Source organism: Trachemys scripta, chromosome 4 (assembly GCF_013100865.1).
Source record: "Trachemys scripta elegans isolate TJP31775 chromosome 4, CAS_Tse_1.0, whole genome shotgun sequence".
Lineage (NCBI taxonomy): Eukaryota > Metazoa > Chordata > Testudines > Emydidae > Trachemys > Trachemys scripta.
In genome coordinates, this window is record NC_048301.1 from 37,924,025 (window position 1) to 37,945,879 (window position 21,855).

The 21,855-nt window shown below is 43.2% G+C and overlaps 1 protein-coding gene across 1 annotated transcript in view; it reads left to right on the top strand.

Moving 5' to 3' along the window:
• The window catches only part of CEP128 (centrosomal protein 128), a 406,629-nt gene that overhangs the window by 111,088 nt on the left and 273,686 nt on the right, over positions 1-21,855 (top strand). Inside the window, exons 12-13 of the mRNA XM_034769285.1 lie at positions 5,585-6,235; positions 12,888-13,052. Of these exons, the coding sequence (XP_034625176.1) occupies positions 5,585-6,235; positions 12,888-13,052 (816 nt within the window). The remainder of the gene's footprint in view (positions 1-5,584; positions 6,236-12,887; positions 13,053-21,855) is intronic.

Sequence of the window (21,855 nt, forward strand, 5' to 3'; positions counted from 1 at the left end):
TTTCCTTGAACTTTGTGAGTTGCTGTCCCCTGCCCTGAAGCGCAATGACACCCGGATGCGAGCAGCCCTGACTGTCCAGAAGCGAGTGGCCATAGCCCTCTGGAAGCTTGCAACGCCAGACAGCTACCGGTCAGTCGCGAACCAGTTTGGGGTGGGCAAATCTACCGTGGGGGTTGTTGTGATGCAAGTAGCCAAGGCAATCGTTGATGTACTGCTGCCAAAGGTAGTGACCCTGGGAAACTTGGAGGCGATCATAGATGGCTTCGCAGCGATGGGATTCCCAAACTGCGGTGGGGCCATAGATGGAACTCACATCCCTATCCTGGCACCGGAACACCAGGCCAGCCAGTACATTAACAGAAAGGGCTACTTTTCCATGGTGCTGCAAGCACTGGTGGACCACAGGGGACGTTTTACCAACATCTACGTGGGATGGCCGGGCAAGGTTCATGACGCTCGTGTTTTCAGGAACTCTGGTCTGTTTAGACGGCTGCAGCAAGGTATTTACTTCCCGGACCACAAAATAACTGTTGGGGATGTGGAGATGCCTATAGTCATCCTCGGGGACCCAGCCTACCCGCTAATGCCCTGGCTCATGAAGCCCTATACAGGTGCCCTGGACACTGAAAAAGAACTCTTCAACTACCGGCTGAGCAGGTGCAGAATGGTGGTGGAGTGTGCTTTTGGACGTCTCAAGGGGAGATGGAGAAGCTTGCTGACTCGCTGTGATCTCAGCGAAACCAATATCCCCATTGTTATAGCAGCTTGCTGTGTGCTCCACAATCTCTGTGAGAGCAAGGGGGAGACCTTTATGGCGGGGTGGGAGGTTGAGGAAAATAGCCTGGCTGCTGATTACTCACAGCCAGACAGCCGGGCGATTAGAAGAGACCAGCGGGAAGCGCTGTGCATCCGGGAGGCTTTGAAAGCAAAGTTCCTGAGTGAGCAGGGTAACCTGTGACTTTAAAGTTTGTGTACAGAGAAGCCGAACCTGCCCCCGTTTCTTTACCCAGTTCATGTTGACTATCCTATCCAGTTACATACCCCCTTCACCCCACTTCCAACACACGTTTCAAAATAAAAATAGTTCTACTTTGTTAAAGCACACCGTTTTCTTTAATACTGTTTTCGCGGGAATTTTTTAAAACTGGGACGCAGACTGTGGTGCGGAGCGGGTGTAGTGTAGTCGCGCGAATGCAGCTTCTAAACTCAAGGACTGACAGGCTCCGCTGCGGTGGGATGGTTGTTTCAACGGAGCCTGTCACCCCTCCTGATAGGGACTGTGTGTATGGGGGGTCTATGTGACTTTGTGGCAGGGGGAGGACGGTTACAGATCCCCTGCTGTGTGGCTCTGTGATCCTGCCTAAGGACCGCCGCTTAAGATCTCTAACTGCCCTCCCCTGCCACAAAGTCACAGAGCAACCCACCCCCCACCACATAACATGAAAACAACCTCCCAGACTAACCAGGGTAAGTAGTCACTGCATCACTGCACTATGTATGTGCCCTGCTGCTGTGCCTGCCCCCGACTATGTACCCTGCCAAAGGTGACTGTCCTGTCCAATTACCAACCCCCTTTCCCCCCCTCCTCCAAAAGAACATGATCGAAACAGTAGTTAACAGAAACATATTTTTTATTATCAACTACACATGGAACTGGGAAGTGAAACTTGGACGGGGGCTTGTGTCAGGCGGGAAGGAAAGAACTTGTCAAACTTTGGGGAATGAGAGCCTTCTGCTGCTCGAGCTCTCTGCAGGGGTGGAGTGAGAGTTAGCAGGGACTCTGCCGCCTCTCCTTCTGTGCACTTTGGGTGAGGGGAGTATGGGACTTGGTGGCGGGGGAGGGCGGTTAGAGATGGACTGCAGCGGGGCTCTGTCCTCCTGCCTCCGTTCCTGCAGAACATCCACAAGGCGCCGGAGCGTGTCCGTTTGCTCCCTCAGTAGTCCAAGCAGGGTTTGAGTCGCCTGCTGGTCTTCCTGACGCCACCTCTCCTCCCGATCCATGTTGGCTTGGTGCATTCGGGTCAAGTTCTCCCGCCACTGGGTCTGCTGTGCTGCCTGGGCTCTGGAGCAGGCTATAAGCTCTGAGAACATGTCCTCCCGTGTCCTCTTCTTCTTATGCCTAATCCTCCCTAGCCTCTGGGAGTGTGATGACAGGCTAGGTTGTGAGACAGTCGCAGATGGGGCTGTGGGAATGGGAAAAAGGGAGTGAATTCCTCAGAAAGATAAATGTAGTTGTGAACAAAGAACATAGTCTTTCTCTGTGAACAGGACCATGCACAGCACCTATCACATGCGCACTCAGCACAAGGTCGAATTCTCGGCCTTCGCATTCAGTGTCTGGGGTTTTGCGGACCACATTTGAGAACCGTGTCAGGACAACGGAATTGCTCTTGCACGCAGACATGGTAAGCCGTAGATTCGTGGCAGCTTAAAACTTTAATATTAGCAATGGCCTCATTTCACATTGAAATCAATGTCGGTCCCTGCTGCCAGCAATCCGGCAAGCAGGAAGTCTGCTCCTGTGCCACACCCTCGCGGCTGTCCCCGGGAACGATCCCTTTCGGCTGCCCCTCTCCCGCCTCCACCGCGTGGCTGCAAACCAGCGGTTACAGTTCTGTAAAGGAACGGTAAAGCAGTCCCAACACTAACATTCCCCTACCTCATTCAAAGCAGGTCATCATGAGCGACATCACCCTCATGAGGATCTCTGAGAGCGACAGACAGAGAATGCTCCGGGAAAGCCTCCAAAGACCAGGGCCGTATGCCGCCATGCTGTGCCAAGCAGTGATTCCGGAGTACTTGCTAGTCTCGTGGCGCGGCAACGTGTCCTACTACGGAGGACCCAATAAGGCCGCTCTCCCCAAGAACCTAATGCAGCGGATTTCAAATTACCTGCAGGAGAGCTTCCTTGAGATGTCCCAGGAGGATTTCTGCTCCATCCCCGGACATATAGACCGCATCTTACTGTAGCTGCAGTAGCAGGGACTAAACAGTAGAGCGGCTTGGGCAGGACAATCATGCAAAACCGGACATTGCTAGATTTTTTTTCAATAGTTGCACTGCCCATGACTGAACCGTAAAGTTAATCAAACTAATCATGAGAAACCCATTTTTTAAATTGTTAATATTCATGTTCTGTTACAAATAAATGTTTAGATGTTTACAACACTTACTGGATGATCCTTCACCAGATTCTGTGTCCGGGGTAACGGCTGGGGAGGGTTGGTAGGGGATCTCTGTAAGGGTGATGAAGAGATCCTGGCTGTCGGGGAAATCAGCGTTGTGAGCGCTGTCGACTGCCTCGTCCTCCTCATCTCCTTCCTCATCTTCCCCGTCCGCGAACATCTCCGAGGATCCGGCCGTGGACACTATCCCATCCTCGGAGTCCACAGTCAGTGGTGGGGTAGTGGTGGCGGCCGCACCGAGGATGGAATGCAGTGCCTCGTAGAAACGGGATGTCTGGGGATGGGATCCGGAGCGTCCGTTTGCCTCTTTGGTCTTCTGGTAGCCTTGCCTCAGCTCCTTGATTTTCACGCGGCACTGCGTTACATCCCGGCTGTATCCTCTCTCTGCCATGTCTTTAGAGATCTTCTCATAGATCTTTGCATTCCGTCTTTTGGATCGCAGCTCGGAAAGCACGGACTCATCGCCCCACACAGCGATGAGATCCAAGACTTCCCGATCAGTCCATGCTGGGGCCCTCTTTCTATTCTGAGATTGCACTGCCATCAGTGCTGGAGAGCTCTGCATCGTTGCCAGTGCTGCTGAGCTCGCCACGATGTCCAGACAGGAAATGAGATTCAAACTGGCCAGACAGGAAAAGGAATTCAAATTCAAATTTTCCCGGGGCTTTTCCTGTGTGGCAGTTCAGAACATCCGAGCTCTTACTGCTGTCCAGAGCGTCAACAGAGTGGTGCACTGTGGGATAGCTCCTGGAGCTATTAGCGTCGATTTCCATCCACACCTAGCCTAATTCGACATGGCCATGTCGAATTTAGCGCTACTCCCCTCGTCGGGGAGGAGTACAGAAGTCGAATTAAAGAGACCTCTATGTCGAACTAAATACCTTCGCGGTGTGGACGGGTGCAGGGTTAATTCGATGTAACGGCGCTAACTTCGACATAAACGCCTAGTGTAGACCAGGCCTGAGGGTTTTAGAAACCTAGATACAGCATTTATCATGAGCTTCAGGTAACTAGCTGAAAATAATTTGGGCATCTTTAAAAATTTACAGACACAATAATCTAGTGTCTCAGATAAACTGGGATATTTTAAAAATACAGCGTGAAGTCCTTGCTTTTGATTCATTCGTTGAAAGTGATGATTGAAAAACATCAAACTTGAATTCTGAACATAATTTGCAGTTATCTGAGTTTTTCCAAATATTTGCAAGCTTCATTTGAACATTGGTTGTAGTAGGCTTCCCTAGATGTAATTTTCTACTGAGTTATCAGGATAGTTTAATGTCTTGGCCATGTGGTTAGCCTTCCACATGATGATGTTTCATTTTCTAAAATCTTTAAATTGTTGTTCCTTTTCTTCTTAGCTTTCATATATTGTCTCGACAATGGGAAAGTGTATGATACATATCAAACATATGTACATATTTTTAAAGTTAATGCAAGCAATCACCGTTTTAATACTTGAAAAGAATTTAGGTTAAGTGCAAATTATTGTTCTTGAATACAGTCCTGCAGTCAACATGCAGTTTTAAAAAGGCTGAAACACTGATGCACTCCCAGATAAAAACTGCTATGGCTGACACTCTGTCTTTAAATCCATATATTAATATCTTAACATGTCTGAATTTCTTTTAAATGTATCATAGTTTTTTGTCTTGGGATATTTTAAAATAAGTTTTATTTATAAGTACTGGTATTTGGTAGCCTCCTTGGAAACTGCCAGCGTAGTTTACTGTCAAATATAAACAAATCTCCTTCGCTACTTTTAAGAATTAAAAAATCCAGTAGTGGATATAGTGTAATATAGGCAAATCTCATGCAGGCCCTTATCATTGCCTCATCTTGGTTCATGAATATAGTGACACTCCTGATTATTAGCAGAAAGTATTGTAAGTTCCCATATACTTTGGGAAAGGAATTTTTAAAAATTACTTTATAATGCAAACAGATACTGGAAGAAGAAACAGGATGGTGTGAAATTATTGGTCAAACAGCGGGCAAGCCAAAATACTGAAGGATAAATATTCAGGTGCCCGTAAGGTAGTTTCTCTGCTTGTTTCTGTTTATTTCTTTCTTCCAAGTACTATCCCGTAGAAAGCAGTATATCTCAGACTGCAAAGAGGATGGGAAAAATGGAAGACTGACTCAAATTGGCCCCTATTCAGTGAGTTACTTAAGCACATGCCTATCCTTAAGCTTTCGATTAGTCCCATTGACTCAGCGCATTTAAAGTTAGCTAAACTCCCAAGTACCTTTGAATCCCAAGGGCCATAATCTGTAAACATTTTCTCTTCTCACAGTATAAAGTTTGTTTATTGCTTCCAAACAGCATAGTTTTCACTAAATTTTGATCTAATGAATTTTTAGGTAATATTTTGATTTTTCTTTTCCATGTTTCCTAGGTCCTTAAAGAGAAGGATGACCTGAAGGCTCAGCTTCTCTCTGCTATACATCAGATAGAAAACCTTCGGAAGGAGCTGAGTGATGTGCTTACAAAGAGGGCCCAGCAAGAAGAGGAACTCCATTGTAAGGAGGTGAAGCTCAGTGAAACCAAGTCTCAACAGATAGTTCTTGAGCAAGAGATCAGGGAAGTCCAAGATAAAGCAAATAAACTGGAGAGTGAGTTGCAAAAGCAGATCCTGGTACAGAACCAGATGAGAAATGAAAAAGAACGTTTAGAGGAAGAGCTTGAAACCGCTAACATGATCAATGAAAAAGACCAGGAAAGATTCTTAGAGATGCAAGAAGATATAAAAAACTTAAGTGCTATTCGGGCAGAGCTGACAAACAGAATAGCAGAGGAAGAAAAAGTCAAGAAAGAGATTCTCAAGAACTTTTCAGACCTTCAAAAACATCAGGCGTCTAAGCAAGAAGAGATGACTACAACTAGTTGGCAGCTGAAGATGGAGAGAGATGTTCACCAGCAGCAGCTGGCAGATCTTAGATCAGAGTTGAAGAATGTGAAAACAAAGCATGAGAGAAATGTTCAAGAGCTGATGAAGCTCTTTAGGCAAGAAAAGGATGAGACAGAGAACCACATTAGGAGGCTGAAGGTAACTTTGCTGAATAATTCTGCTGTTGATTTTTTTTTTCTGTTAGGTGATGAAGTTAACAAAGCATGAACTTTTAAAGATCTTTATGTATTTCTGAGCACTGCAGTAAAGATAAAACTAACAATAAAGGGGTTTATGCATATTTAGTCTGTTTGAAATGGATTATAGCAAATCAGGGACCACTTCTGCAGGATCACTGAAGCCTTTTAAGAAGAATTCTGGAGTTCCAGTAAGAGTAGATGTGACGATAAATGATAATCTAAAACAGGACATGTTTCAGAGGTATATAGGTTGAAAGATATGGGTGAAGCCCTATTGTGTCCATAGTAGCTTTAAGACAAAAGCCCTCATTAGTACAACAGTAACTTTGGTAAATTAGATTGTTGACTGGGTAGAACAGGGCGTGTAAAGCATTGGAGTTCTAACACTTTGTTACTAACCTCTCTGACTACTGTCGTTTTATCTGTTACCCCTGCTATACTATGGACATATCATGTCCCAGAGATGCTGCATTTCTGGAAATGTGTGTATTGCACAATAGCTGAAATAGCATCACAGGCACTCCAGGAACAGTTTCTGAATATGAATCATAGTAGCATGTTGAATTTGCAAAGGTTAGTTTTAATGACTTCTTGTATTTTAAAGCGTTTCCAGAGTGTACAATTTCCATATCATTTACCAAAAAAACCCTACCCAATAATTGTACCGTAAAAATATTTTATGAAGCAGACTGTTAAATTTATTTAGAAACAAGTTCACATTTTTAGTGCAACTCATTTGCTGCTGACACCAGGCTATATGATTAAAAAGGAAGAAAACAAAAGCATTTTATATTTCACAAGACTGATCTGAATAAAATCTAAGAGTATTTAAACTGAAATGGATACTCTAAACAGCCTTATTAATTTTCAACATTTGACTGTACATCTATCTGATCAGTCATCTGTTACATTTTTATTAGTGTAAACTAGTGTAGGATAATAATAGTTTGTATTTATTAATAAGCATTTCCGTGGTGCTACCAGTATACACAGTGGTTTACAAAATAGTTTGTAGACAGTAAGCTGTTCTGGGTAAGGGATATGTCTGAAACATGTAGTACATTAAACCTAAACATACTCTTCTTCTTCGAGTGCTTGCCCATATTGATTCCAATTAGGTGTGCGCGCGCCGCATGCACGATCATCGGAGAAATTTTTCTACCCTAGCAACACCTGGTTTGTCGGCTGTGGAGCCCCCTGGAGTGGCGCCTTCATGGCGCTGGATATATACCGCAGCCGACCCAGCGTCCCCTCAGTTCCTTCTTATCGCCCGTGAAGGTCGTTGGAACTGTGGAGCGCGGCATAGCTGTTCTCCACTCTCCTAGCTTTACCCGTTGTTTCTTGTAGATAGTTGTTAATTGTGTTCTTTAGATTAGTAGTTGTTAATAGTTATAAATAGTTTTCGTAGTTAGTGGGGGTTAAGGGGGCTCTTATTCCCCCCTTTCCCCCCAGGCGCACAGCTGGGCTCATGCCCAAGGCTCCCAGCTTTAAGCCATGCACGACATGTGCTAGGCCTATGCCAACGGGAGACCCCCATGACTCTTGTCTGAAGTGCTTAGGGGAGTCTCACCAAATGGACAAGTGCAAGATTTGCAAGGCTTTCAGACCAAGGATGAAAAAGGAGCGAGACTTGAGGCTTAAGCAGCTCCTCATGGAGGCGGCACTTAGCCCGGATCCTCCTTCGGCGCGCCAGGTTCCGGCACCGAGCGCGTTGGTGTGTAGTGCCCCAGCGGCACCGTCTGGTACTGCAACACGGGCAGACGCAGGAAAGGCGCCACAGCACCGTCCTCCCTCGGCACCGCAAGCCCCTCGGCCCCGATCCCTGTCTCCGGGACATAAAAGGTCCCGTAAGACTCAGGACGCTGCCGTTCAACAGGCACCGGCTCCCCACGCGGGGGTAGAGCCGCGCCCGGCTTCTGAACGCCAGAGGGTGGAAGTATCATCTGCACCGTTGATTCCGGCACCGGATGTGGAGCCGTTGAGTCCGGTGCGGACTGGCTCACCGCCTCGTCAAGTGGTGGAGCCCTGTCTCCCTTCCACCTCGGAGACATTTGCCACGGCGAGAGACCTCATCGCCCTCACGGAGCCGGTGCCTTCTCAACCTGTGGCACCGCATGCCCTTCGTACTGTACAGTCCAGGGGCAAGCTTACCCTGATATGCCCGCCGTCTCCAGGCGTGGACTCGCGGCACCGCTCCCGGTCTCGGAGCAGGTCTTGACGCCGCTCGCAGTCCCGGCACCGATCTCCATCTCGGCGCCGGTCGTACTCGCGGCACAGATCTACCTCCCGGCACCGGTCTTCTTCTCGGCACCGAGCCGAGCATCGGTACCGGTCGGAGTCAAGGCGCAGCTCCCGGCACCGGTATGAGCGCCGCTCACATTCGCAAAGCCGCTCTCGGCACCGAGGTTACAGACGGTCTTCGTCATCCAGATCCGGGTCCCGGTACCGACATGGACATCGGCACCATTCTCAATCCCGGTACCATTCACTGGCACCACACAGAGGTCGCTCGCCATTGGATCGGCACCGCTTGGCACCGTATCAGGACGATTCTCTGCACCCACGCTCGGCACCGTCCTGTCCCTCGAGATCGGCGTCTCACTCATCTGAAGGGGCCCCACGTTCAGCGTACCCTGCAGACGACTTGGGTCATTGGCAGGAGGGGGCAGAAAACCTGCGACAAGACCCTACGCATTGGTCTTTCTGGACCCCTTGGGCATATCACCAGGCTCAAGGGGCTCCACTCGCTCGGCTCACTCTGAGCCCAGGGCTCCTGAGGCCACCATCTCCCGTCCCCCCTCAGGGGGTATGGAGGCTCTGGCCCTGTCCGATGCCTTCCTTCTAACGTGGAAGGGCCAGCCGTTCTACGCTTTTCCTCCATTCCCACTGGTCCACAAGGTACTGCTCAAACTACGCAGAGACCAGGCGCGTATGATTCTAGTCGCTCCAGCTTGGCCAAGACAGCACTGGTACACCACGCTTCTGGAGCTATCGATTCAAACTCCGATCACTCTTCCCTTGTGCCCAGACTTGATCTCCCAGGACCACGGTCGATTGTGTCACCCCGACCTGCAATCGCTCCACCTGACAGCATGGATGCTCCATGGCTGAATCGGACAGAACTGCAATGCTCACATCCCGTGCAACAGATTCTGCTGGGAAGTAGAAAGCCCTCTACACGGACCACCTACTTAGCCAAGTGGAAGCGGTTCTCCTGGTGGTGCGAACAGCGGGCCACGCCCCCCTTGCAGGCGTCTATTCCCCTCATACTCAAGTATCTCCTGTCCCTGAGACAGCAGGGCTTGACGATATCTTCAGTCAGAGTTCACCTGGCCGCTATATCGGCGTTCCACCCAGGAGAACACGCTTCCTCGGTCTTCTCTAATCCGATGGTTGTCAGATTCCTCAAGGGCTTAGACCACCTTTACCCGCAGCAACGCCAACCTGTTCTGGCGTGGGATCTTAATCTGGTCCTCTCCAAGCTCACAGGACCCCCGTTTGAGCCATTGGCTACCTGCTCGCTCCTTTACTTATCTTGGAAGACAGTCTTCCTCATAGCCATCACTTCAGCAAGGCATGTTTCGGAACTCAGGGCGCTCACGTCTGAGCCTCCGTATATAATCTTCCATAAAGACAAGGTGCAGCTTCGCCCCCACCCTGCCTTTCTTCCCAAGGTAGTATCGGCTTTTCATGTGAACCAGGATATATTCCTCCCGGTCTTCCATCCTAAGCCGCACGCCACGCGTCAAGACCAGCGTATGCACTCCTTGGACGTGCGCAGGGCTTTCTGTGTATATTGCTTTCTATATTGAACGTACGTAACCATTTCGAAAGCCGACGCAACTTTTCGTTGCAGTAGCCGACCGGATGAAGGGCCTACCGGTCTCCTCCCAACGTCTCTCCTCTTGGATCATGTCCTGCATTTGTGCTTGCTACGACCTGGCCGGTGTCCCGACTCCGTGCCTCACCGCTCACTCCATGAGGGCCCAGGCCTCCTCGACTGCCTTCCTGGCTCAAGTTCCGATCCTGGACATTTGTAGAGTTGCAGTTTGGTCATCAGTCCACACCTTCGCCGCTCACTACGCACTTGTACAGCAATCCAGAGACGATGCTGCATTCGGATCAGCGGTTTTGCACACGGCAATGTCTCACTCCGACCCCACCGCCTAGGTAAGGCTTGGTAGTCACCTAATTGGAATCGATATGAGCAAGCACTCGAAGAAGAAAAGACGGTTACTCACCTTTGTAACTGTTGTTCTTCGAGATGTGTTGCTCATATCCATTCCAAACCCACCCCTCTTCCCCACTGTCGGAGTAGCCGGCAAGAAGGAGCTGAGGGGATGCTGGGTCGGCTGCGGTATATATCCAGCGCCATGAAGGCGCCACTCCAGCCGACCCACCGGGTGTTGCTAGGGTAGAAAAATTTCTCCGACGATCGTGCACGTGGCGCGCGCACACCTAATTGGAATGGATATGAGCAACACATCTTGAAGAACAACAGTTACAAAGGTGAGTAACCGTCTTTTCCCAAACTGAAAATTTTTTTGTTAAAAACAAAAACAGGCCTCTTAAATGAATATTCTATCAATGCAACCATAAAAAATCCAGGACATTCCTAGTTAAATCTTCAGCAATCTTTTGAAACCTACAACCCTGATTTTGCCTACTCCAAGTAACCTTACCCTCATCAACCTCCTGTAACAGACATGGTTCCTTCTTTCTTTATACACGATGTGCAACTTCTAACTTTAGCCATGTGGAGTAGTTGGAAATGGATGTTTTTTTCCCTTTCTTTAGAAATTTGAATTGGTGGTACTTTGAGGTATATGGTTAACGCTTGCTGTGCCAAATTTTGAAAGTTATGCTTAAGTGTTGGTTGATATGGAAGGTATTCAGATATAGTGATAGATAGCAGTATAAAACCTTAAAATAAGTAGATGACTACTAGTGTCTCCATTCTAAACACAAGTAAGCCGAGGCACAGGGATTTAAGTGGCTTGCTCAAAAGTCCCTTGGTGAGTCAATTACACATTAGAAATAGAACTGCAGAATCTTGACTCTGTCCTCAGTTTTTACCCCTCCCGTCCCCCTTCTGCTTTTAAAATAATTATTGTACTTTTAGAATAATAACATGCAGCTTGCATACATGACAGACATTCTCAGTGATAACTACTTAAAGAATATACACAGTGTAATTTACATACACACCATGCAGATATGGTTTGGGCTTTTTTCCCCCTCCTCCACTTACTGTTATGGGGTCATCTCAGGTCTGATAAATTGACATCATACCTGCTTTTTCAGTCTCAGAAGTGACTGAAAATGTTGATTTTTTTTCTTCTCTAGAGTCTGTGTCTCCTTTTTCTCTGATACTGTCACATTTAGTAGAATGCAGAAAACCAAGTTGATGTTGGCAAAGGATTGTCTCCTTGATTGTCTCCAGCTGTATAAATCTTTAATACAGTTGCCATGTAGGGAACATGAGAGGTTGACACCATGTTGTGCTTGCACTTAAAATGGAATTGGATTCTTGCTTTCTCTGATGGGATAATTTACTTTTCAAGTTTGTTTTTTGTGTGTCTGAATCCTAGGCTCCATGAAAATATAACTCTCTTCCCGAAGTAGAGTGGCAATATGGAACAAGTGTGGTTTCCTTGTTAGCTCTGTGCATTTTTTTTTTGTAATGTAAATTTTCTCTGCAGAATTTCTCAAACCCCTCTGTGCCAGTCAAGTTGCTATTATCTTTATTGCATACATCAACTCCACTTATTTCAGGAAGGAGAAGTCTCAATATTTTTACACTAAAGGTTAACCCATTTTATTCAATCTGCCCCACCATAAAAAATCTATTTACCTCAAAGCATTAAAGGAGCTAAAGTTATGTCTCTCTTTGTACAAGTGTCTCTACTAATAGCTTTCAAATCACAGAATTCTAGAAATTCTAGGTGAAAGTCCATTAAATCATCTAGTTCATTTCCCTTTAAGCATAGGAGTAATCTGTGTCACTGATCCTGATAATGAAAATAATACATTTTTAGTGTTTTAGGCTTCCAATGAATTTCAGTAATGGAATGTTAATTTGTTCAAACATTTAGCTTTTCATACAGAGCTATCGAGTTGATGAGTGTGGCAGAGTTGCACTACAGAATACACAAGTCCTCCATTTAGCAGTCTCAAAATTATACAGGATCTTGCAAGATCTTACCGAATCCCACAAAGTACACTGCAGGCATCAGCACTTTTTCTTTAGCTGATTGAACTGATTTTGCTGTTACTTTTGTGTCTTGGATAATCTGCATGACAAATCCACTTTGTAATAGAAAAAACCTTCTTTATATTTTAACTGTTATATTGCCAATGATGAAATCATATCATTATGAGTAGAGAAGCATTGCTTAGTGGTCCAGTTTCTATGTTATATATTTATATATGTACAGTGCTGATGCTTACTTTTAGAAATGTAATCACAATTAAATTGTAGCAAAGTCTTACTGATTAAATATTGGTATCTTCCCCTAATCTTTTTGCATGGATTTGGGGCTATGCAATCTGGAAATGTTCATAAAGAACTTTTATACTGACCGTGTCCTCTGTTTTCCCACTACCATCAGACAGAACTTGTAGATGAGAAAAATGTAGTAAAAGCTCAGCGTCGACAGGTGGAGAAGATGAAAACTGAATGTGATAAGATGACAGAAGAGTTAACCCAGAGCGAACAGGAAAACACAAAACTTAGACGGAAATATGAGCTTGTGAAACAGGAACTGGAGGAAAAGGTAAACAGGCATGCTAATCTTATTGGGCATCTGATTTATAAGGGCCAGAATCCATCTGATTTCACTACTCTATTTAGATGTTTTAGACTGCCAAATAATATATGTAAGCTTTGGGAGAACACTTGCAGCCACGCCACTTTAGGCTATGATTGTGTTAGATCAAATAAGGTAAATATGGTTGGACGAGATCAGTACTTTCATAGCATACCTCCAAGAGAAGTGTTGGTGATTCCAATAGGGAACTGCCTTCCCTCAGTCAAAATTGTACCAATCCCTGGCTTGGTATTAGTGTGCACTATAGCACAGCACAATGGTGCTGACAGTACTGTCTTTCCAATATGTTAAAGTGAGGTCCTGACAGTAAGCGGCCATTAAAGATGGCATTCTGCAAGAGTAGAGATATCTGACCTCACATCCTCCCAGATTCCAATGTGGGTAACTATCAGCTCTGTGTCTAACTCTTCTATTGCTTAGAGTGGATAAATTCTTCTTCTTCACTTTGTCCTTAAATCGTTGTGTAATGCTAAGAAGTCCAGGGCAAGTTTAAAGTTATATAAGTATAAAGTTATCTGAGCACAATAAAAGGAATTAAAAATAACTTGGTTAAAGTCTTTTCATGCTTGACTATTTAAAGCATGGCAAATAGAATTTTGCCCAACTTTATAAGAAAAACTCACTTTTGAGTTCAGAAAGAAACATGAGAAATTTCAATTCAAAGGATAACTTTCTTGAAAAGCTGTAAGTATCTGAAAATGTGGACTTTGTAGTGGGAGTAACTTCCCAACCATAATGGTGATTTGACCAAATGGAAAAGGTTAGTATGGGGTAAAGGATGTGGTTTTTTTAAGTGGTTGAGCATCAAGTATTTTTTTCAAAATTACTAAAAACTGGTAGTTTAAAGAAACAAGAAATGATAGGCTAAGACTTAATTGTCTCTCTTAATGCCAATTCAGTGGTGTGACTTCCACTATTTTAGACAGACAAAGTGGGTGAGGTAATATCTTTTATTGGATCAGCTTCTGTTGGTGAGAGAGACAAGCTTACAGAGAGCTCTTCTTCAGGTCATTGGCTCAACACCCTTGTGGTTGTCTTGGCAAGATCTTCAGCTCATGAATATGCAGTCTGCTAATACACATGCATCAGAGTTCTAATTAGCTTTTGTTTTTTGGGGTGGAAAGTTCTCAGCACATCTTTAAAGTTAGAGTTTTAACTCTTTCTTTTACTGAGTTCATTTTCTGATCTCTCATTAGTTTCCGCAAGATTTAATAGAACATGAAATTCTTCTTCAAATTAGTTCAAGTGTTTTCCAATATAAAGATCTTCAGCTCTTAAAATAGTCTTTTCAGACTTAAGTGATTCTTAAAGGAAATCTTTAGCTTAAATGGTTTCAGAGTGGTTGCCGTGTTAGTCATCAAAAAAATTCTCCTTTCCTCTTAATGCTCCTTGGAGAGGTGGTTTTTATCTTCTTGAGTTTAGTAAGGAGTTGGTTAAGCGCCGCAAGATAACTAATTTCCCAATTAATATCAATATCTCTATACTCAAATGGCTTCTTACATTAGTAACCAGTTATAGCATCAAATGATCTTACTGTATTTGTACGTAAAGCTTTTCACTATTCACTTAACAATGGTATCTGATAAACATCTCAAAAGAATCTCATACCATCTTAAGCATTTGAGGGACAGCAAGATTTTCACCTTTAAAAGGAAACATGAATTAGAGGTAACAAAGGTCGTCTTTAAAACGTTTTCCTACCTTAAGTGTTCTCCTTAATATTTTAAGAATATTGACTTCAGAGTGTTTATGAAAGAAACAGTTCCAATAAGAATATTCCTAAATTTTGGGGGGTTTAAACTAAGATTTTTCTCTATTAAGGGAGAGGAAGGCCCATTTTGATGACTTGTTTTATTTCTCTGAGAACACATCCTGATTGTTACTCCTTTTCAATAGAGAATAGCCTTAACATTCTTTTAAAGTCAGGATTCTGTAAGATATTTATGTCTGGGGCGGGGGGGGAGGGGGGAAGGCTGCTTTCTTGAGATAAGATCATCTCTATACCAAACAAGCTTCTTGTACAAGGGGAATGGCCTGATTTCTGATAAGACAATCTCATTGGTTTGTTTGCCTGTAGACCAAATGGTTTCTTGATTTATGACCCACTCTTTATAGCATTTACAAGTTATGATTAGATTCCTAGCAAATGCTCTATACAAAGCACGAGTCACAATTACTAACAGTGATATACACCTTTCAGAACATAGCATAAAAGAGAATAGCATAGAATCTTACAGCAAAATAGAAGTTATAAAGCTGTATTTCAGAGCCTGTGTAAACACTTGTGGACTTCTATGACTGAGGAGGTGGTATCTTCCTTGACACTAGTCTGTCCCTGTTTGACAGAAAGCAGAGATCTCCTAGGAGTTTCCTTAGCTTGAACATTTCATTTAATAAGATAACTCGGAAAATTACAGTTTTGGTTACTTATCTGATTCTCCAAACATCATTGGTTTCTCCAAACATCATTGTATTTAGGTTGTAATATCTTCAGAGAAGGGATTGCCTACGACCGTGTTTGGACTGTAGGGCCCCATTCTTGGTTGGTCCTTATACACTATCATGATAAAGAAGATAAAAATAATGTATATGAAAGTAATTGTAGGTATCTCCTAAAAGAATAAAGATGAAGGCAAGTTTGTAATAATCTAAATAAGAATAAATTACAATTTTATTATTAACTATTTTTGCAACAGCATTTAGGTTTATACTTACATTAATGTGTAGACTTGTGTTCTGTTTAGCAAACTGTAGTTGTTAAGAGTCAGAAGAGGCTTCAAGTTATGCTAAAGAAATTTATCTTGAATTACTTTTGGCCTTCTTTTATTTTTGTATCTTTCATTTGGGGTTTTGGCTCTGTATCATGTCCCACATTTGAGCTGTCGAAGGTTAAAAGTGTACTGAAGGTTAAAGTACTAACAGCAAAAATCTGAAGAGGGCATAGGAGAAAGCAGTCTTTAAAAATAAGGCTCCAATTCTGCAATGCACTGAAGTGTGTGCTTAAGTACATGAAGAGTCCATTTTGACCATGTCACCCCTCCTTTTGCATCCCTCCACTCGGTCCTTGTTCTCTAGTATATCAAACTTAAGCTACTTGTCTTCACTTTCAAGGCCCTTCATGATCTATCCACACCCCACTTCTTATCTCCCATTCAGTATCAAAAAGTCAACTCCTATCTCCAGTCAGCTCTTGATGCCAGCTGACCACTTGCTAAATTTTCGAACAAGCACCTTCAGGCTTTCTCCCATATTGCCCCTCATGCTTGGGAGGAGCTCTCTGTAAACCTCCATAAAAATAACTCCTCCTCCTCCTCCTCCTGATTCCTCCTTAAAACTCTTGTTTGTCAAGAAAACAAAAAAAACTTGACAGTGGTTAGATTGTTGGTGTGATGAGACCACAAACTATCCTGTTGACCAATATTGTCTCCTTGTTTCTTGTGCTTTCCCATCTGTCTGTCTGTATCTATCTGTTGCCTTATATTTAGATTGTAAGATCTCCGGAATGGGGACTTTTTTTTCTATCTTTTTCTTAATTTTTTTTTTACTGCGCCTAACATAATGGGGTCCAGGGCCAAGACTGAGGCCCCTAAGCACAATCCTAATACACATAATAAAAGTCAGTGTTGTGTTTAGATTTCTATAACTAATAAAATTGATTATTTAATTTTTATCCCTTTTTTGTTGTCTGGATAGAATTTTATGTAGCAGTTGAATATGGAAACAAAATGCATTGTTTCAGCAGCTCTTTTATCACTTTATTCTGTTGCTGATTTTCAAGTTAACATCAAAGGGTACAGCTGCATTGTTAAAAGTACCCCATGGCAGTGAATCTCAGAGCTTGGGTCAACTGACTCAGGCTTTCACTACGGGGCTGAAAATAGCAGTGTAATGTTCCTTCTTGGGCTGGAGCTTGACCCTTCCCCTACACTGGGTCTCTAGTCTGCTGAGCCTCTTAGCCAGGGCTTCTTTGACACTGCCTTCAAAACCTGACCTGATCTCCAAGGACAACGGTTGCCTGATATATCCCAACTTAGCAACTCTCCATCTTACGTCCTGGATGCTCCATAATTAACTCTTCAGGAGACAGAGTGTTTTGGGAATGTACAAAACAGTCTCCTGACTAGCAGAAAGCCATATATTAGATGCATTTATCTGTTGAAGTAGAAACAGTTCTCCTTATGGTCAAAACAGAGGGATGTTTTGCCAGTCCGGGCCTCTATCCAGCATGTTTTGGACTACTTGTTTCACCTGAAACAGCAGGGTCTATTGATTAGCTCTATCAGAGTTCATCTAGCAGCTATCTCTGCTTTCTGCCCACCAGTTGTGGGTTGCTGAGTATTTTCTAATCAATATGAGTCAGATTCTTAAAGGGAGTGGACAGATTATATCCCCATGTCATGTATCCCATTCCTTTCTGAGACTTAAATCTGGTGAAAGCAAGATTGCTGGGACCACCTTTTGAACTGATGGTCACCAGCTTTTTTGCTCTATCTGCCTATGAAAGGTGCATTTTCGGTAGTTATTACTTCCATGAGAAGGGTGGCGAAGTTACAAGCATTGGTAGATGGACCCTCCTTACACTGTTTTTTACTGTTTCATCTGAGATTCCTGACTAAAGCGATATCAGAATTCCACCTAAATGAAGCCATATGAGGATGGGGAGAGGCTTCAGACCTGGGATGTTAAAAGGGTGTTGGCTTTTTACTTGAATAGCACTAGGTCAGCACAGCTGTTTGTCTCAGTTGCAGACAGAATTAAAGGCCTTTCAGTAGAGATGCGGAGCCTTTCATTCTGCATACACTTGTTCTATGACATTGCCAGTGTACTTCCTCTAGCGAGAGGGGTAGTGATAGTGCACGCTACATGATGTAAGGGAGCTTCCACAGCCTTTTTGGCTCAAGTATCCCTGGAGACATTTGTAGAGCTGCAACTTGGTTGTCAGTATATACAGTATAATCAGTAGTAAAAGTATCTCAGTATTCCAGAGATTGTCAAGTTTGGACAATCTTCAGTCCTTGTTCAAGTAGACTCCAAATCCCACCTCCAGTTTGAACTGCTTGCGAGTCACCTGAAGTGGAATAGACAAGTTCAGTTACTCAAAGAAGAAAAGATAGTTACTAACTTATTCTGTAATTGTTCCTCTTTGAGAGGTGTTGCACATGTCCATTCCATGATTCACCCTCCTTCCCCTCTGTATCAGTCTGTCCAGTCAGAAAGAACTGAGTGGGATTGGGGTGGCACCACCCATTATACTATTGCATAGCAGCATGAGGCTGCAAAGGGCAGATGTGCCATCCTGGTAGATCCCATTAAGAGAGAAATCTTCAACACTGGTGCACTGGGTGCACACATACCTTAAGTAGGATGGATGTGAGCAACACATCTCAAAGAACAACAGTTATAGAGCAAGGGTAGTAACCATTTTTTTCCCATGCAATTGTGCAAATATGATCAAATTGTTTTTTTTTTTCTGAATTAAATGTTTTTGATTTTCTCAAATACAATTGATAGCTTTTTAATTTTTGCACTGACAAGGTTTATTTTATTAAAATATTGTATAAAGTTTTCCTGATCAAGGAAGTAAGGGATTCATAATTCTGGGCAATATTACGAATCATAATGTGAGCTGGTCCTGTGCAAGTGTTCTTGATTCAGCTCTTTTGATCTGTCTGAATTCTGACCTGCTGCATCCCCTGTTGTTCCAGTTTTAGGCTACACAGTGTATGTCTCCAGTTAAACACCTGCAGCTGGCCCACGTCAGCAGACTCAGGCTCGCGGGTCTCGGGCTGTGGGACTATAAAATTGCAGTATAGACATCCAGGCTTGGGCTGGAGCCCAGGCTCTGAGACCTCTCCCCACCTCACGAGGTTCCAGAGTTCTACACTGCAGTATTATAGCTCTACAGCCTGAGCCTGACTTAGATGACACAGGCCAGCCGTAGGTGTTTAATAACAATGTAGACATATCCACACAGTTCTACCAATGAAACTGAATCCTAACTTGCAAAGGAGAGAGAGCACCACACACACAATTTTGAAATGGATTTGCCATTTATTACACTGGTCTCCCATAAAACTAATCTTATAAATGGTGTCTCTTTTCAGTAAGAAGTCAAATACCAACTGTAGGCTTGTAAATGTTAATTTAATTTTAACACTTTTTTCAGATGCTGTTCACAGATTAAACACAAGTACAGGTCACTTTGTTTCAAGGCAAAATTATGTTCTTGATACTGAGTTAGAGTTGAAGTAGATTATTGCACTCTTCTTTCTTCTGTGGAGAGGTCATTTTAAATACGACTTAAGTCATGTGAATATAAATTGTTTGGTGATGAACTAGTTCCTGGTAGACATTGTAAAGTGGCTTCTCGATGTGGATATTTAAATTTCATTGCTAGGTTCTATATCAAGAGCTGAAGATTAGAATCATGGCATGTTGAGAGATTGATATGGAGAGAACTATTAGTCCTGCAGATTTTCATCACTGATCATCATCTTATGATGATGACATTCAAAAAATAACTTGTTCTCTAGTCTCTGAAAAGATGTTAGGGAGCTGTAGGCTTTTTCAGAGGTTTCTTATGGACTTCTTATGACTTGAAGACACTGTGAGAGACAAGGCAGGTGAGGTAATAGCTTTTATTAGACCGTCTGTTGATGAGAGAGACAATCTTTCGAGCTTACACAGAGCTCTTCAAGTTTTTTTTGACAAGCTCTTTGTAAGTTTGAAAGCTTGTCTCTCAACAGAAGTTGGTTCCATAAAAGATATTACCTAACCTGTCTTATATCTTTAATATCCTGCGATCAACACAGCTACATTGAAAACACAGTGTTAGTTTCTATCGATTTACACTTCAGCAACAAAAGACCACTCATCCTAAGTTCTGAGTGTCCTTGACAGTCTTTAAAAATGTAGCACGTAAGTAATAGACTCCCTCAACTGCTTCAGGCCACAATATACCAACCATAGCAAAAATATACAAACGATAAACCCTCAAACAAACACCCATCGTAGTTACATCCCACTACCCAGGCTCACTAGTCTCCCAGTCTTCATGAGCCAGGAAGAAAAGATGGGCCTTGAAGTGCTCCCTGAAATCTAATTAACTTTGGCTGTTATGTGCCAAATGAGGGAAGGAATTCTCAAAGTTTGAGAATCTAACAGAGAATGCTGTGCCAGAGTTACCAGCAGAACTTCAGCTCAGGCTCCCTTGTGGAGTGCAAACATATCAGTATCTCATAGGGAGCAAGGTGATCTCTGAAGTAAGTAAAGCCCTAAGTGGCCTGGGACCAAAGTTAAACACAACCAGGAAACCAGTAGGTAGCCACTGCAGCTCAAGGATCACAGGTGTCGTGTGCTCAAAACAAAATAAAAACAAAAACAGTGCTTGAAGAAACTACATTTAACAGACATTGCCAAATTTTACACTAGCTTCAGTTTCTGGGTGATTAAACCATAAACCAACTTCCTGGATTCTTTGTGGTTGTGTACAACTTTTTCCTCCTCAAAGAATCTGGTTGTTTTCTCTTTTGATGTGTTTGAATGATATTGAATGGAAACCAGGACATATTTATCTTCCTGTACTGCTGTTTCTCTGTTGAACTGGCATTGTAAATCCAGAAGTACCACCTGACCACCACCACCAACAGTTTTAATTTTTAGTTTGTGCATGTATACTATTAGGTTTTCACGTGCGTTCGGACTGTTTTAACATTTTATCACTATTCTTTTGTAAGTCTATGAAGTTTTTCCTGTACCTTCCAGAGTTCTTTTTCAAACACATAATTGTCAGACTTCAGCTTCTGAAGTCTTTTATTGCATTGTCTTCTAATTTCTTCATTTTGGCTTCCAATTTCCTCTTCACACCATCATGGCTTTTTAATGGTTTCTTCAGCACACAAATATATTCCAATCAATGCCGTTGGTATACCATGAGAGAGATTTCTCTCCTTGTTCTTATTCCAGGACACTGTATCTTCAAAGAGAGATTTCGTTGCACAGATGGTGATGGAATTTATCTTGAACAGTGCCAAGTACATTGTCAGAACTTAAATTAATATTATGTTCTAATGGCAAAATTGTAAATGGAAGACTTTGTTCCTCATTTTTATGACATAAAAGTTAATCTTGTATATTAAGATTCACAAAAAGTTAAAGGGGAAAAAAGTAGCATCCCACAGGAAATTACTTAGGATTTCAAATAGTCTCCAGCCCATTATGCAACTAAAACGATGCTAAAACAGTTGGCTTACAAGTCTCATATCTTATTGTTTCATGCGAGTAACTTTCAAATCTTGTTATGGCAAGGTTTGTTTGGACTGCAAATGTTAATGACAGGCACAACTCTGTTTGCCACATGGACATAATTAAGAAAGAAAAAAAGAAAGAAAAAGAAAACATGAGAACTCCAAATTGACTTTTACCAATCCAAAAGATTTCCCAGGGGAAAAAAGTTGATTTTTATCCTTACTGCTGTGTTCTTTGGATCAAATCTGACCAGCTGTTCAGAATTGCTAATCCTTTTACAACGTTAAAAAAATATCAGTGTGTCAAATGTCCTTTTCTGTGTACAGGACATTCACTTCACTACAGCATCACAATCGAGTTCACTGTGATCAAGAGCTGTCTAACTCTCGTTAGATGAATTTTATCATAGTCTAGTCAAAACTGTAGGAATGAAAAAAAGTTCACTAGCAACTCCCCCCCAGCAAGTACATGAAAGCCAAGGTCTTTGGGCTTTTTTCCTTTG